The sequence below is a fragment of the Lichenostomus cassidix genome, chromosome 8, assembly GCF_008360975.1.
Source record: "Lichenostomus cassidix isolate B80296 chromosome 8, HeHo_3.0, whole genome shotgun sequence".
Taxonomy (NCBI): domain Eukaryota; kingdom Metazoa; phylum Chordata; class Aves; order Passeriformes; family Meliphagidae; genus Lichenostomus; species Lichenostomus cassidix.
The window spans coordinates 29,239,869-29,254,784 of NC_139489.1; the positions used below are offsets into that span (position 1 = coordinate 29,239,869).

At 45.4% G+C, this 14,916-nt stretch overlaps 1 protein-coding gene across 1 annotated transcript in view; it reads right to left on the reverse strand.

Annotated features, from left to right (window-relative positions):
* Positions 1 to 14,916, reverse strand: part of HMCN1 (hemicentin 1) — a 167,435-nt gene that overhangs the window by 52,704 nt on the left and 99,815 nt on the right. The window contains exons 41-49 of the mRNA XM_085068685.1: positions 12,198 to 12,373; positions 11,830 to 11,926; positions 9,600 to 9,722; positions 7,658 to 7,819; positions 6,776 to 7,057; positions 6,172 to 6,339; positions 3,720 to 3,833; positions 1,208 to 1,294; positions 607 to 798 (exon numbers count right to left, since the gene is read on the reverse strand). Of these exons, the coding sequence (XP_084924811.1) occupies positions 607 to 798; positions 1,208 to 1,294; positions 3,720 to 3,833; positions 6,172 to 6,339; positions 6,776 to 7,057; positions 7,658 to 7,819; positions 9,600 to 9,722; positions 11,830 to 11,926; positions 12,198 to 12,373 (1,401 nt within the window). The remainder of the gene's footprint in view (positions 1 to 606; positions 799 to 1,207; positions 1,295 to 3,719; positions 3,834 to 6,171; positions 6,340 to 6,775; positions 7,058 to 7,657; positions 7,820 to 9,599; positions 9,723 to 11,829; positions 11,927 to 12,197; positions 12,374 to 14,916) is intronic.

Here is a 14,916-nt window from a genome sequence, read left to right on the forward strand (position 1 = left end):
GCCCAGACAACACTCAGCTGGGTCTGTGTCTTGTCCTGAAGTCAGCAGTGATCCCAAATCAGTGCAATCCACCCCCACCCATTCCTTTGTCAAGCACAGGTCCCCAGAATTCCAGCCACCACTCATCGAGCAGAGGTGGTAGAGCTGCTGCTTGATGATCCTGGAAGGAGGGATGAGCCCAGGAAACAAGGCTGTGGAAAACAAACTTGCCATTGTTTGCACTTGGTTGCGCAATAACCCTCATGGAAAAAACCGTACGAAACGGAGAAGTGCAGATGGTTTCAGCTTTTCTGAAGAGATAACAATCTGAAATGCTCTTCAGATGCTCCTTGCTTGAATCACAATAAGCCAAAGTGCTGTCCTGCCCATTCCATAGGGACATTATGGGTATGTTATGGTTCCCTATTTTCCAGCTCTGTGGTGTCTAAAGCACAGCAGTGGTGTTTCTATTGAGCCACTATCACTTATCAATTACTACGCTGTAAAACCATAATCCTAAACAGGCAACTTGTGCATTGTTGTCAATAAAGCCCTACAGAATTCCAATGGAACTCTCTTTCTTCCCGAGCTGCCTGTCTCTCTAGCAGAGGCTGCCCAGCTCCTCACCAAGCACATTGAGGCTGTAGGTTCTGCTCCTGTCCCCTGCAGCGTTGGACGCCACACACGTGTATCGCCCTGTGTCCAGGAGCTGCGCCTCAGAGATGTGCAGGGATTGCCCGCTGGACACAATCCTGGGATCTCCAGCCTCGGCCAGGACCTGCCCATCCTTCAGCCACGTGACCTGCGGCACGGGATTCCCTTGGTGGAGTAAGCAAAATGGCAAACATGAGTTGGTGCATAACCTCTAGGATATACTGACACTTCTGAGAAACAGGAAAATACAGCTTGGGGTGTCCTTTTAAAATACATCCTGTGAAGAGATGCTTTGAAATGTGGGTTCTGAAGTCTCTGAGCCCCCTGTAGTGATATACATGACCTCTGAAATTCCACGGGCCTTTGGAGAGCAAATATCACAGCAACATCCCTCTTGGTGCATCTCATCCAACCTCTGCAAGGAGTGCTTAGTCCTGCTCTAAGCACCACAGTTAAATCTGAGATTTAAAAATCCCGCTGAACTGAAATTCCATTAAAAATACACTGTGCAGGATAAGTTGTGATCTGAACAGACTTTTCATGAGCAAAGGTAAATCATAAAATGTTCCTTTACCTGTCACCTCACACCTCAGGGTAACTCCATGCTTCTCCTTCACTTTCACCTCTTCCAATGTATTTTCCCCTACAATCCCTGGAGGCACTGAAACAGGTGAGGAGACATCAGCACGGATTCCTTGCAACACCAAAATACAACAGGCTGCTCACTGATCCTGCTAGGAGGGACAAGCCTGAGAATCCAGGATGTGGAAAACAAGCTCACCAATGTTGCTGTTTGGTTATACACTAACTGCCATAAAAAAACAAGAGCAATACAACATATTCTCTCAGCAAATGCAGCTAATTCCATATGGGAATGAACACACTACACAGCTCTAAAGGCATCTTGCTGTGGTACAAATTACATTTCCCTGGGGAAACACAAGAGAAAACCCTTAAAATACCTATCCCATCCCACAAACAGCCAACCCAAGACAAGGAAACTCCTACTGTATGGCTGATGTGGATAACAAAATTTTGTTTCCAAATAATCCTGGTCAACTTGTGCTTTTGGATGAGGAGGGCGGGTTTTGAGGGTGCTGGGGAGTAGATGTGGTGGTTAAGAGCTGTGATCAATTATTTATTTCAAAGTAAAGGCATTTGTAGATCAGGCCAAAAGAAACTGGCACAAGTCAAAGTAGGCATGGCGTGTAACAGGCTGAAAAGCAGACCCTATAGTTACAGGAAAGCAGCCCCATCTCCAAGAGATACAGGAAGTTTTGTAACAAAAATGTCAGAGTAAGGAGCCAGATTTATGCTTTAATAATCCTGCAAAATGGAAACTTTCAGCCTAGATAGAAAACCTAAGAAGAAAGGAATTAAAATACATTTAGCAGCTTATTTGTGATCTGGAATTTTGCTGGAAGCAAAAGTTTAATAAAAGTAAGAATCATGGAACTATGCAGAGTTCACTGTCAACAGAGACAATAATGTTACACCAGATTTCTGATAACTAATGAAAGGTTCAAAGTAGCGTGAAGGAAACAGATGGGGGGGAACAAAACTTAAAATCATAAAGTTCAGGACTTAAGTCAGGCCAAAAGTTACCACTATTCATAAACAGAGACAGCAACTCATTGCTTTGGCCCCAAAATAATACAGTAATTTGTCAACGCTTCTTAATTTCAAAAATATGGCAAAGCCACACCAAACCCTTTTCAAATATATAAATATCGTGCTTATTACACCAAGCCCTGCCTGCAAACTGCTGCGCCTCCTGCAACGACCCAGAGAAACCCCGGCATGTCTGCATACAGTTCTCACTGACAGTGACTGGTGAGGATTCTGTGTCACTGTCAGGCTCCATTCCAGTGACTTTCCTCTTGAAAGACAAAGAAATTACTGGAGAGAGGGAAGAGAAGGCTAAACAATGGAATTTTCCACTTGAAATCAGCTCCACTGAGCATTTTTCTTCAAGGCAAACAAAGCCTATGCAATAGAGATTCCCAGAACTCTCAAGAACACCCTGCTACTAAAACCCTCCAAAGAAAACAGACAATGAAAGCTTTCCAGTGTTTATCCATCTCTTCCGTCCTACCACACTTACACTTCCATGAGCTCATCAAATAAACATGAACTGACTTGAATGGGAGTTATCATTTCCAGGGTGAATATGTCCAAGTCAGCTGAAGGCTGAGGGCTCAACACCTCAGAGAAAGGAAACAGAGCAAAATTCTACACATAAATGCTGTGAGAGTACCTGCATCAGGCCTGACAGTTATTGATAAAAATAACACTTACTAAACTAAAAAGTAGTGTTTTCTTGGGAAAATACTTGTGTGAAAAACCAAGTAATGTGAAAAAATAACACATTAATGGTTACAAATAGTATCTAAAGAGCCTGCTGGATCATTCCTGGTCTAAATACATCAGCAGGATCACCCCCTACCACACTGGTTTATATTCTTTGTCACATGAAAGGCTCTACTGACTGAAGGTTTCCACTGTATTAGAATTTGGTTCACTGATCCTGGAGAAGAGAAGGCTCCAGGGAGACTTGGAATGGGCTCCTGGAGCCCATTCCAGGGCCTAAAGGGACTCCAAGAGAGCTGGAGAGGGACTCTGCAAAAGGGCCTGGAGGGACAGGACAGAGAGAATGGTTTCCCACTGCCACAGGGCAGGGATAGATGAGATATTGGGAGGGAATTGTTCCCTGTGAGGGTGGGAAGGCCCTGGCACAGAGTGCCCAGAGGAACTGTGGCTCCCCCTGGATACCTGGAAGTGTCCAAGGCCAGGCTGGACATTGGGGCTTGGAGCAGCCTGGGATAGCGGGAGTCCCTGCCCATGGCAGGGGGTGGCATCGGATGGGATTTGAGTTTCCTTCCAACCCAAACTGTTCCAGGTTTCTATTCTATGTAGAGGAAGCTTCTCCTTACCACCTGATTTTCTGTATGTGGTATCGACTTCACTTATTTTTCCCCTAACATATGCTTTGACATACTATTTTTTAAAATACCAGCAAAGTATACAAAATGCCCTCCCCCCTTCTGTACTCTCTTGTGCTGCCCCAAACCCAAGCAGGTACTCACCCAGGACAGATAGGTGGAAGTCCTTCCTGGCCTCCCCTGCGGCGTTGGTCACCACACAGGTGTAATGTCCCTCATCCTCCGCGCCCGTGGGACTGAGCCGCAGCGTCCTGCCCCCTGAGACAGCCAAAGCAGAATCAGAGCCCTGCTCTGCCACCCCAGCAGCACCCTAGGGCTGGCAGGGCACACACACCCTGCTCTGCCACCCAACACCATCCCAGGAATGCTGTGCTTGCAACACACACTTCTGGGCCAGAAACTGGGACAGCACCCAGTGTCTCAGACAGCAGGGTTTTCACTCTCAAGAGTGCTTTGCTGTACTGAGGCTCTAGAAGAATATTCAGGAAAACTAATAATGCCTCATCAGTGCTTTTTATGTGTGTACATATGTACACATAAAAATAAGCTTGTTTTTATAAACACCTTGTGTTATAAAAATGCTAAATGTATTTTCACATGTATAGATCAGGAATAAAATTCCAGTTCTTCCTTCTAGTATTTGCATTAATTGTACCATCAACAATAATAACAACAGGGGATAACAGCACTGTTTTGCTGTAATGGTTTAAAAGAACAGATTGCTCTTAACTCTGTAGTTGTCAGATCACCTTTGCACAGACACATTTAAAAGGAAGAAGACTTGCAAGTAAGTTTGACCAAAGGACCAGGAATATCCTTGTTTTGCCATAACAGAGTAACTTCTCTTTCCTTCTTTTTTGGCAGAGAACAGCAAAATATCAGGGAGCATTTGAGTGTGAAACCAAAGGTGGTGGCCAGCCTGCAGCTTCTCCCAGTTTCTGGTTAGCAGCTCTTCCACCAGCAACCATTCCCTAACCCACAGCACATCTGCCCTGGGCAGCTCCCGCCTGTGGCTATCCCTGTTAGGATGTGAAATTGATGCTCCTGGTCATGCACTTGGAGGAACAAACTGCTGAGCTGGTTACTGGGTGTGCCTCTGCCTAAGGAATCCTGCCTGCTGGAGGGAGCACTGGGAGACTCAGGGAGGCTCAGGTTTTCCAGCCTCGTGTCTGACTGATTCCTTCACCCATCCACCCCTGCACAAGGCCACAGCAGAAGCAGAAACTTGCCTGCAGGAGTCTGTGACCTTCCCTGGCATCACACACCAGAGCACCCCCAGGCCTTCAGTGCTGAGGCAGGACAGATTTCCTACATTCAGCTAAATAAAAGCTCTTCTCCTTCCTACAGCCAATGTGCAGCTTAGGGCATGGACTGCATGGAAAGCAGGTGAGGTACACCGGAATTTTTAAATGTTACGTAGAAAATACACCAGAAGGATCACCAAAAGCGAACATCAGTATCTGGACAATGCTCTCAGGCACTGGATGTTGGGGTGTCCTGTGCAGGGCAGGAGTTGGACTGGATGGTCTTGTGGGTCCCTTCCAGCTCAGGATATTCTGTGATTGCATGATCTGAATTAACTGACTAAAAGCTGCCAGCAGTGTGTCCACACACTGAAATTATCTGTAATGCCAAGTATGTTTTTAATCAACAGAACCAAAATCTTGCTTTGGCAAGGTATTTAACTCCAAAATTAGAGGATTGTTGTCGTTGTGGTTGTTGTTGTTTGCAGCTGTCCAAGCACAAATAAAGGTCCAAGTGCCATGCTGGTTACAGCTCACTACCACAACGTGCAGCTTTCTGAAGCACGAAGTTTGGAGGAAAATAAGGGCCCAAGTCCTGGCGTGTTTCCCCTCCCACACAGCCAACATCCAGAGACAATAAACATCTTTTTGTCTCTCCCCATCCCAACTCAGCAATCCAGGAGGTGAGATTAGCGTGGGTGTAGAAAGCAACAGAGAGGACAGAAACAATCAAGCCCAGAAGATGTTATTTTTGTTGATGGCAACTTGACACAGAAAGGAATGCACAGCAGCTCCCAGAGCCAGGTTCACACTGGGAAATAATCACACACCCACTCCTTTTTCCATGCACCATATGCAAAAATGGCAAAGCAGAGGACAGGACTAACATTAAAAGCTGCACTGATTAAAATATCCTGAAATGTATCAGCTTCAAATACAATCTTCACTAGCTACTAAACACATTCCAGCCCTTTACCTGCCTGATGGTTTCCTTTGGTTCACATTGCAGGCTTTGAAAGGTGGCTATGACAGAGTATTAGAAACTCCATCAAAACTTATTGTCATGAGATTCCTACTTGCCAGTGGCAAACCCAAGTCAAAGAAACAACACAGCCAGAAATGCATTAACATGCACTCATCTCTGAGGCTCCCTTTGGTTTCATATACAGACCCACAGAAATTAAAGATGTGCTTTGGCTTTTGTCATTTGTTCTTTCAAAGATTTTTCCTCTTTAAATGGTAAAACAAGTGTGAAGAGGCAGAGGTGAAGAAAAATAAATAGGAGAGCTAATGGAGTATGTTCTTGGGCGTGACAAACTGAGACATTGCCATGTGCCCTCCAGCTTTTGTACCTGAGAGGATTCGCACTGAGCTATTTAAGGTGATGGGCAACCCATTCTTGAGCCACGTTATTGCTGGCAAGGGGATTCCTGAGGCTTCACAAACCAGGGAGATGGGATTCTTCTCCACAACACTGATGTTTTCAGGCAGCTCCAGGTGACCAGAAACACTTGGGGGAACTACAGCAAAGAGTAAGGAAAAGCCATACTTCAAAGCAAATACAAGTTCACAGTGCTCACAAAACATTCTGCCACCCAAATATTAATTCACTGAGAGTGAGTAGCAGGATAGTCTTGATTAAACCTTACTTCCTCTCTCCCAAAACAGAATATTTCCCACCATGACACTCACTCCAATGCCATGTAAAACTGTACCATACCCTGGTTATCTCGGGCGATGGAGCAACTGGGGGTGAGTTGACATTAACAGAGAGAGAGCTACAATTTTAAAACATTCATGAGCTATAAAATCGGATTTGGGCTTTTCCTAACCCTGTGGCTGGAGCTGCATCCCCTGCAGCAGGTCCAGGATGTGCACCGACCACCACACCACTGTTGGCCACGTGGGGGTGAATTTCCACGTGTCCATCCCCCTGCCCCAGGTGGCTCTGCTCACCGTGGACACTGAGGTCATACTTCCTGTCGGCCAGCCCGGCGGCGTTGGTGGCCACGCAGACGTAGCGGCCAGTGTGGGACACCTGGACCCTCTCCAGCCGCAGGATGCGGCCCCCGGCCAGCAGCGCCACGTCCCCACCAGCGTCCAGAGCCCGCCCGTCCTTCAGCCATGCCACAGCTGGCTCTGGGACACCCTGGGCCTCACACTCCAGGGACATTTCGCTTCCCTGGGTGACCACGACCTCTGAAGGGTGGGGACCACTGTTGGATATGGTTGGTCGAGCTGGGGAAGAACAAGGGACACAGTGTAGGAGTCAACTGGAAGCTGCACTTCAGGATCTTCATCTGCTGCTGAGCAGAGTAACAGTCAATTTTGCAGAGCAGCAGGGCCAAGAAAAGACAAATTACCTCCTCTCCCCCTCTCCCACCCTAATTTTTAAAATGCAAGCAAGAGAAAAAATTGTATTACAAAAGACTGCCCCAACACTGTCAATCCCTACAGATTTTGGAAGATTTTATTCTCTGTGGGATTGTTTAAGAATACCTCCTTTATTCCTGATCAAAACACAGTAAAATCTCAGGGAAAGAAGGGAAACATAAGTTCAATTGGTTGTCATCACTACTGCAGTTTGGGGACAAGACTAAAGGGCTTATGTCCCTGGATCATGCACTTCCAGCAAGGATATGCAATGTCTTGGTCGAGCTCTGAGTCCAAATTGCCAAAATTTTAATGACTTAACACTCTTGTTGAACTCCCTCTATACTGTCCTACAGCAGCCCTCCCTCTCTGGAGATCCTGCAGCTCATCATCACCGCCCTGCTCACACTCCCATCAATTACTGCAGAACTGGTAAACAGTAATCAGAGTTTCCCTGGCACTTACTGTACACTTGCAGGCTGTACTCCTTGGTGGCACTGCCAGCCACGTTTGAAGCAATGCAGGTGTAAGATGCAGCATCAGACCTGTCAGCAACTGCAACCTGCAGCTGTCTGCCCCCAGACAGCACCCGCACCCTTCCCGATGGCTCCGGCACCAGAGGAGAGCCTGCAAGAGACCTTCTGTCAGACAAAACCACACGAGTGGCCAGGAGCAAATGAAAATCACATGGTGTGAAGGCCACTGGCTCATTCAAAAGGACTGAGCTGCACAATTGTCTGTTTTACAAGTGCTCTGTCAGAGTTTTCCCAGAGAGCAAGAACTTTGCACAAGCAGATCCTGAGGAGTTCCTGTATTAACCACAGACTTCATGGGATACCCTGAGCTAAAGCACACTGACTCTTCCTCACATCCATCCATAGTTTGGGACACCTCCACTAAGCAGAAAGCTCAGCACTTTCAGTAAAATGTGACTCATTTTTCAGTGTGTAATTATCTCACCCAGCACAGCCAGTGCTTAGAAACATGTAATTCAGTTTTCACACCATCTGTGGGTTGTGTGTCACAGGCTTCTGCTCAGGAAATCCTCAGCAGAAATGTGACAGCAGAATACCACTGCATTCTCTGAGCAGATGTTTCAGTCTTGGAGACCTCAGATTATCCATCTTCATCTTTCCAAACCGCAGGGAGACTTCATGACAGAAGGAATGCACCGGCCATGGATACTTCTTTCAAGCTTAACCTTCATTTCCCTCTTGTGCATTTAAAGCCCTCTCTACAAAGTGCACCAAATGTCAAACATGCTGAAAAATCTACTCCTCTTCCTTTCCAACTGCTTTTCTAGACTTTCCAACAGTTTTAAGTCCCCTTCATGCCACTAAGTGTACACACATTAGCCTTGCAATACACACAAGGGCTTTTTGGCTTTCAAGGGACAGGGTTTACATAGAACCTGATTAACTTCCCGTTCTCTGAAAATGTTAAGCATTAGAAAATGTGTTTTGTAATTAAAACCTGCTCTTTCCATGAGCCAAAATCAATTAAAGTACATTCTCCACATAATTGTGCTGCCTAGGAAAACACAAATATAGGTAAAATAGATCAGTAACACAAGAATTACCACACTGGAAGAGTAAATTATCTTCTTTTGTCTTATATTCTGTCTCCAAAAGTGTCAATGCTTAAAAGGAGGTGCTGAAAATAGTTGGCTTTGTCTGCCAAATCCTACAAAGGTGTTTGGCAATGTAACTTTAGCCCCTGAAGCAAAAGGTGTGCAGACTACTCTTGAGTAAGATGGGATGTGTGAAAGGGTTTGGTGAATCCCCAAAGCAATTACTACAACTACACGTATCTTGCAGCTTGGCAGGATGCCATGGCTGCAGATCTAAAACCAACTTGGAGTCTGTGTGTTCTGCAGTGGATCACAGGGCAGAGACTCAACTCCACGCCACAGGACTCCCAGAGACCCCAGCTCTGACACCTGGGATCCACAGATGAGTCATACAATCCCACAATGGTTTGGGTTGGGAAGGACTTTAAAGATCACCTCATTCCAACACCTGCCACGGGCAAGGGACACCTTCCAATTGCTCAAAACCCATCCCCCCTGGTCTGGAACATTTCCAGGGATGGGGCACCTCGCTGCTGTCCTGGTGCCCCATGGTAAATAAACACATTAAGTGCTTCCCAGTTCATTTTTGTCAGCTGTGGAATCTCTGCACTGCACTTCTCTTGCACTTTTAGGAATAATGACACCTGATCCAAGGAGAGATGAGGGAGAGAGAAGGGAATAATCTACTCCTGCAGTTCATTTTACTCAATGTCAGTACTATGCACGTTTGAGCTCCTCACAACACACCATTCAAAATATGCACAAGATAAAAACAAAACCCAGCAGGTCAGACTTATCCCATTTGCTTTACAAAACAGATAATGGGCAGTTACCCACCATTCTTTTTCCAGGTGAGACTCGGTGGTGGGATGCCACTGGACTCACAGATGAGGCTAATCAAGCTCCCTTCAGTGACTGTCAGCTGAGAGCTGTCATCTGAGCCAGAAATACTTGGTGACACTGCAAAGAAATGCCAGATAATTGCAGCCTTTGAAACAACACGTTATCAGCCAGCAGCAAACCTCAAATGACCCTTATTCAAATATGTCCCATTCAGCTCTGAAGCCATGACAAGGATTGTCTCCACAATGCTGACCAGGTCCTGGGTGGGGAACAATACCCTTGGGAAAGACTGCATCCATCCTTCTGGCCTCCAAGGGCTGCTGGCATGCACAGGCTTTATTTTGGGCTGACTTTGAATGGACTTCACTGAACAAAGCTGGTTTGGGGAATTCTGTCAAGTGACTCCAGCTCTTAGAGTCTGCCTCATTCATAGCCTCAGCTAGTAAACTCACGGAGATCATCATCAGTGACTTTTAAAATTCAGCCTCTGTTTTTCCTTTGCATTTTTCCTGCATCAGCACACTAGCTGCCATGTCCAAGGCTATGGATCCCACCCCTCTGATCACCCTCCTGCAACAAAGGGATGGCTTTGCTTTAGAGCTCTGTGACTCTAACCAGCTGCAGACAAAAGGGACCAGTGTTTTACTGATTCTCCAAGTCTTAAAGAACTTTGGTTCAATCCCTAAGGAAGGGCTAATTGCCTGCTAGGAATCAGGAAACCATTTTCATCAGATGGAAATAGTGTAGGCAGAGACCAAAAAAAAGCAGAAGAGAATTGAGGTTGAACCTGCACAATAAAAGCTCCCTGGGGGGACAGCCTATGCAGCACGTTTTTAATGCATGTGACAGTAGCCAGCTTCTTCTTCTGACACCTCCAGCTCTGCAGCAGCAACCAGATGTGTGGGGTGTGAAACATCACTGCCAAGGGCCTTATGGTACTGTTTGCTTTATTTGCCCTGCTTCCAGTAAGGACAAGTTTGTGCCATTCTCTTCATTTAACTCAGGGTCTGGCTCCTGAATCCACAGTTAGCTCTCAGGATCTCACCACTCCGCAGAAGGATACATTTCCTGAATTTAAAACTTCAAAAATACAGCAAAGAGGAATTCTGGTGTCGGGGTGTAAATGAAAACTGTAATTCCAAACGATTATCCACTCATGGCTTTCACAGGCAGCCTTTCTATAGAAACCAGCAGTGTTAATAGAACACCAGTGTTAATTGAAACCAGCAGTGGTTTCTTATCCCATCAAAGCTGCTAACTAGCAAAGAATTATCCCTCCACTCAGATCCTACTGGAATGGTCTCACTGCACAAAGGAACAAATCCAAATCCCTGCAGCAAAGGTCCTGTGCAAAAATCTGGGAGTGGGAGAGGAGAACAGAGGCTCACCTGCACACTAAATGGTATTTGCTTCAGCAAGAATAAATGACATGGTGCTGCAACACCCACCTCTAACTTAAATGCCATGAATGGGTCTTTTAATAAGGACAGACTTGAAATCTGTACTAAAAATGTCTTTTTGGTGTTTCAAATGCTGATAGGTAATTCTAGTCTGGTGACTCCAAAGCAAGAAATTTATAATAGTAAAACAGGGATATTTCAATTTGAATAAGGGAATATAATAATGGTGCAGAAAAACCCCTGAAAAGCAATTACTCAAATAATGTCCTAAGCCACATTCATCACAGTGCCCTAGAAAAAAATTACTGAAGCTGTTTTTATGATTCAGCACCAGTAAGTCTGTAGAGCAAATAAAGCTAGGTGAGGCAGCTTTTATTTATCTGAATTTTCAATGCTCCAGCATTTCAGTAAATGGAAAGTTGGTATGTTAATTCAAACAGCATTAAAGCTATGGATCCAAATCCAGTTATTTACCATAGAGTCATAGAATAGTTTGGGCTGGAAGGGACCTTAAAGATCATCTCATTCCAGCCCCCTGCCATGGGCAGGGCTACTGTCACTAGTTACAGCTCTAACCACTCTCATTTCTGCAAGCCCAGCAAAGGCCTGTGAAGTAGCTGGTGTTAATTTAGAACTAAATTAAAGCCACTCGAAAAATGTGTGCACTGTCTTGGGCCTGTTAAAGTAGAGCAAATATGACAACATCTCCCTGCACGAGCCTCAGCAGCTGAGTGTTGATGAACTACAGAGGATTTCAGTGTCTCACATCACAATTCAGCTCTGAGCTTTGTCCCCATTCCCAGAATAAGCTTAATAAATCTTACCCCAAATATTGACATTATAGTTCTTCTCAGTTTTCCCAGCAACATTTGTCGCTTCACAAGTGTAGCGTCCGGCGTCCTGCACTTGAGCTCCTTCAATCTGGGGACAAAAGGAAAACCTTGGGTTTCTTCTTCCTACATAATTATTCATGAAGTGTGCAGGGAGAAGGGGGCTCAGGTTGCAATTTTATTTGTACATATAAAGTATGCATTAATAATGGAGCATGAACCCAGCAAGCTCTGTACTCAGACATCCAGGGACGCTGACCTCCTTCCCTCCCTGCTCACCCACTACCCTCTGGTGCCCCAGAGAGCCCAGTGCTGTCCAAGCCCCACAGAGGGTGTAACTGCCAGGAAGGAAGCCCAGTTACCTTCAGCACGCTGCCATCTACAGAGATGCTCAGGCCTGGCTTCTGCAGGAGAGGCTGCCCATCCCTGAGCCAGGCGAGGCGCGGTGGAGGCACAGCATTGCTGCGGCACTGCAGCTCCAGGGCCTGGCCCAGCAGCACCGACACGTTCTGCTCCTCACCCACGATGTCCGGGGGCACTGCACCAAGGATATCACACAGCTGCTTACCCTGGAAAAGCCCTCTGACATCAGAGAGTCCAACCGTGCCCCAGCACTGTCCCTAGGGGCAACATCCACAGCTCTTAAATCCCTCCGGGGATGGGGACTCCACCCCTGCCCTGGGCAGCTGTGCCAGTGCCTCACCATCCTTCTGCAAAGAAATTTTTCTTATATCCAACCTGAACCTCCCCTGGCACAACCTGAGGCTGTTTCCTCTTGTCCTGTAACTTAATTCAAGCGACATTTGGGCATTAAAGACTTCCCAGCGTGAACATAATGTGGAGTTAAGAGACTTCACTCAGAAAAATAAAGTAACACACCTTGCTGACACACAACTTCAGTCTCCTTTACACCACAAACCCACAACGATAATTTTTGTTACTTACGGAATATCTTCCACATAAAATACACACTACTAAGGTGTCAGCTACAGAGAAATTATATGGATAAGCCAAGACTAGCAAAAAACCCCCTTGAAACATAGCTAGAAGGGAAAATCCCTGATATATAAAGAACAGGGGAATGAATTTCTGCTAGGAAGAAAAAGAGCTGCTGAGTGAAAAAGCTCCTGAGATGATAATCAGCTCCAGAAGCTGTAAATGTCTTAAGCTGTTCCAGACAGTGCCAAGAAGGATACTTGCTTTAAGGAAAACTCTGACTTACAGAGAATTTGTCCAGAGATGGCCAAATACAGCTGACAGAATGAGAATTTACATGGTTGGCAAGCAAGTCAATGCATTAATGATTTAACAAATCATAATCTACAATTAGCTCATGTATCAGGTCTGTGTGGGATCTAGTAATTAGTGCAGTTGTTGGCACTGAGCACTATATTTACATTTGTCCTGCAGTTCCAGTGATAACCTCATTATTACACTATTATTTCCAAATCAGACAGTAGAAAAACCAGCTTTTGGAAGGAAAGTTTTCTCTGTAGAAATAAAAAAAGCCCAAAACAGTGGACACTTCACTTGAAACCCACTGGCTGCTCTTGAACAGTCAGGATTTAAGAAAACACATCCCCCCCTCCCATTTTTAAATTTTGTGTTTCCACAATCAGGAAAACAAAAGCAACTGAGAAGGCGAGTGCGAACTAAACCTTGGAAGACAGCAAATCAACAGATTTCCCCAGGAAAAGTGTTCATGGCTGGAGTGAAAACAAACATGGAGGAAATACTGCCCCCCAAAAGCTTGACCAGGACCAAATATAAGAGCCTTTGCTGTGACATTTTCTTTGCCCTTTAGTTTTGGAATGCATTAGCCTGGATGTTGTCGGTCTGTGTGCACAGAACCTTGGGGTGAGAAGGGAGGCAGTGGGACTCAGTGAGAACCAAGGACCCTGAGTTAATCAGCACATGGGAAACCAGAAGGTGTCCCAAAGTGGCACTCAGGGGACAGCAAGACATCTCAAGATGGCCTGAAAAGCCAGCAGCAATCAAGCTTTGTGTTTCTTGCCGAGGAAGTACTGAGCAGAGCTGCTGATTTCACAGTTTGGAAATAATTTAGGGAAAAGCCTGGTCCCTGTGGATAAGAAATATAGTAAGTGGGGAAAAAAAAAAATCTGTTTATCTTTCTTTCTTTGTAGAACTCACAAAGGCCTAGATTCTTTATGAATGTTGTGGAACTGAGTATTGGAAGCTGATCCATTCCTGCAGAAGATAAATTTTTTTCCAAAGACTTTTCCACCAATTACTTCTCCTCTCAGCTAAACGAATTGAAATGTGCTCAAAAGGAAACTGAGTTTATGACACAGAGACAGACACTAAAGCATTCGTTTCTGAAGGAACAGGGTTTAAAATTAATCTAATTATACTCATAGTAACTGTAAGTAACCAAGCTTGTTCCAACTCCTGGCTCAGTGCACATTTCCAACCAACCCAGGTCCAACTACACTCCAAATTATTTTCCTCCTGTGGCTTCTTAATTAGATTGCCCTTAAGAGGCAAGTCTGAAGAGCAATATTACGTTTTGCTGACAGCCTCACTCAAGCTTGCCCTGCAGCTGAGCTCAACCCTGGCCAGTTTCTAATACAACACTAATTTTAAACATACACAACTCCTAACTAACCCTTTTCATGTCCTCCAGCTAAAATTGACAGAGGTTCCAGAAAATAAAAGAGGAATAATAAATACATCCATGCCATGTTACACAGACACACACCTGTCCTCAGACTCCAAAGGAGACCCTGATATTCCTTGATCTAGACATAAAATGTTCCAGCCTGTGTTCATCCAGGCTCACTTACCACAGCAGAGTCCTGGATTTCTGAACTGCCCCTCCCAGATCCAAAAGTCACTAGGACATCAGTCAGGAGTACCCTAAGCAAGGGAGTCAATTCTGAAAGCCAAACTTGAGAACAAAGAGCCTAGCCAGCTGTCCTGACTTAGAACCCATCCAAACTCCTAACTTTTCTTGCAAGGTTTTCCAGACTTGGGATGGCCATAACACTGGAGACTGGCAGAGTCCAGCCACTGACTTACTGAAAGTAGAAGCAAAACCACAAAGCTACCTCATTTCTGAAA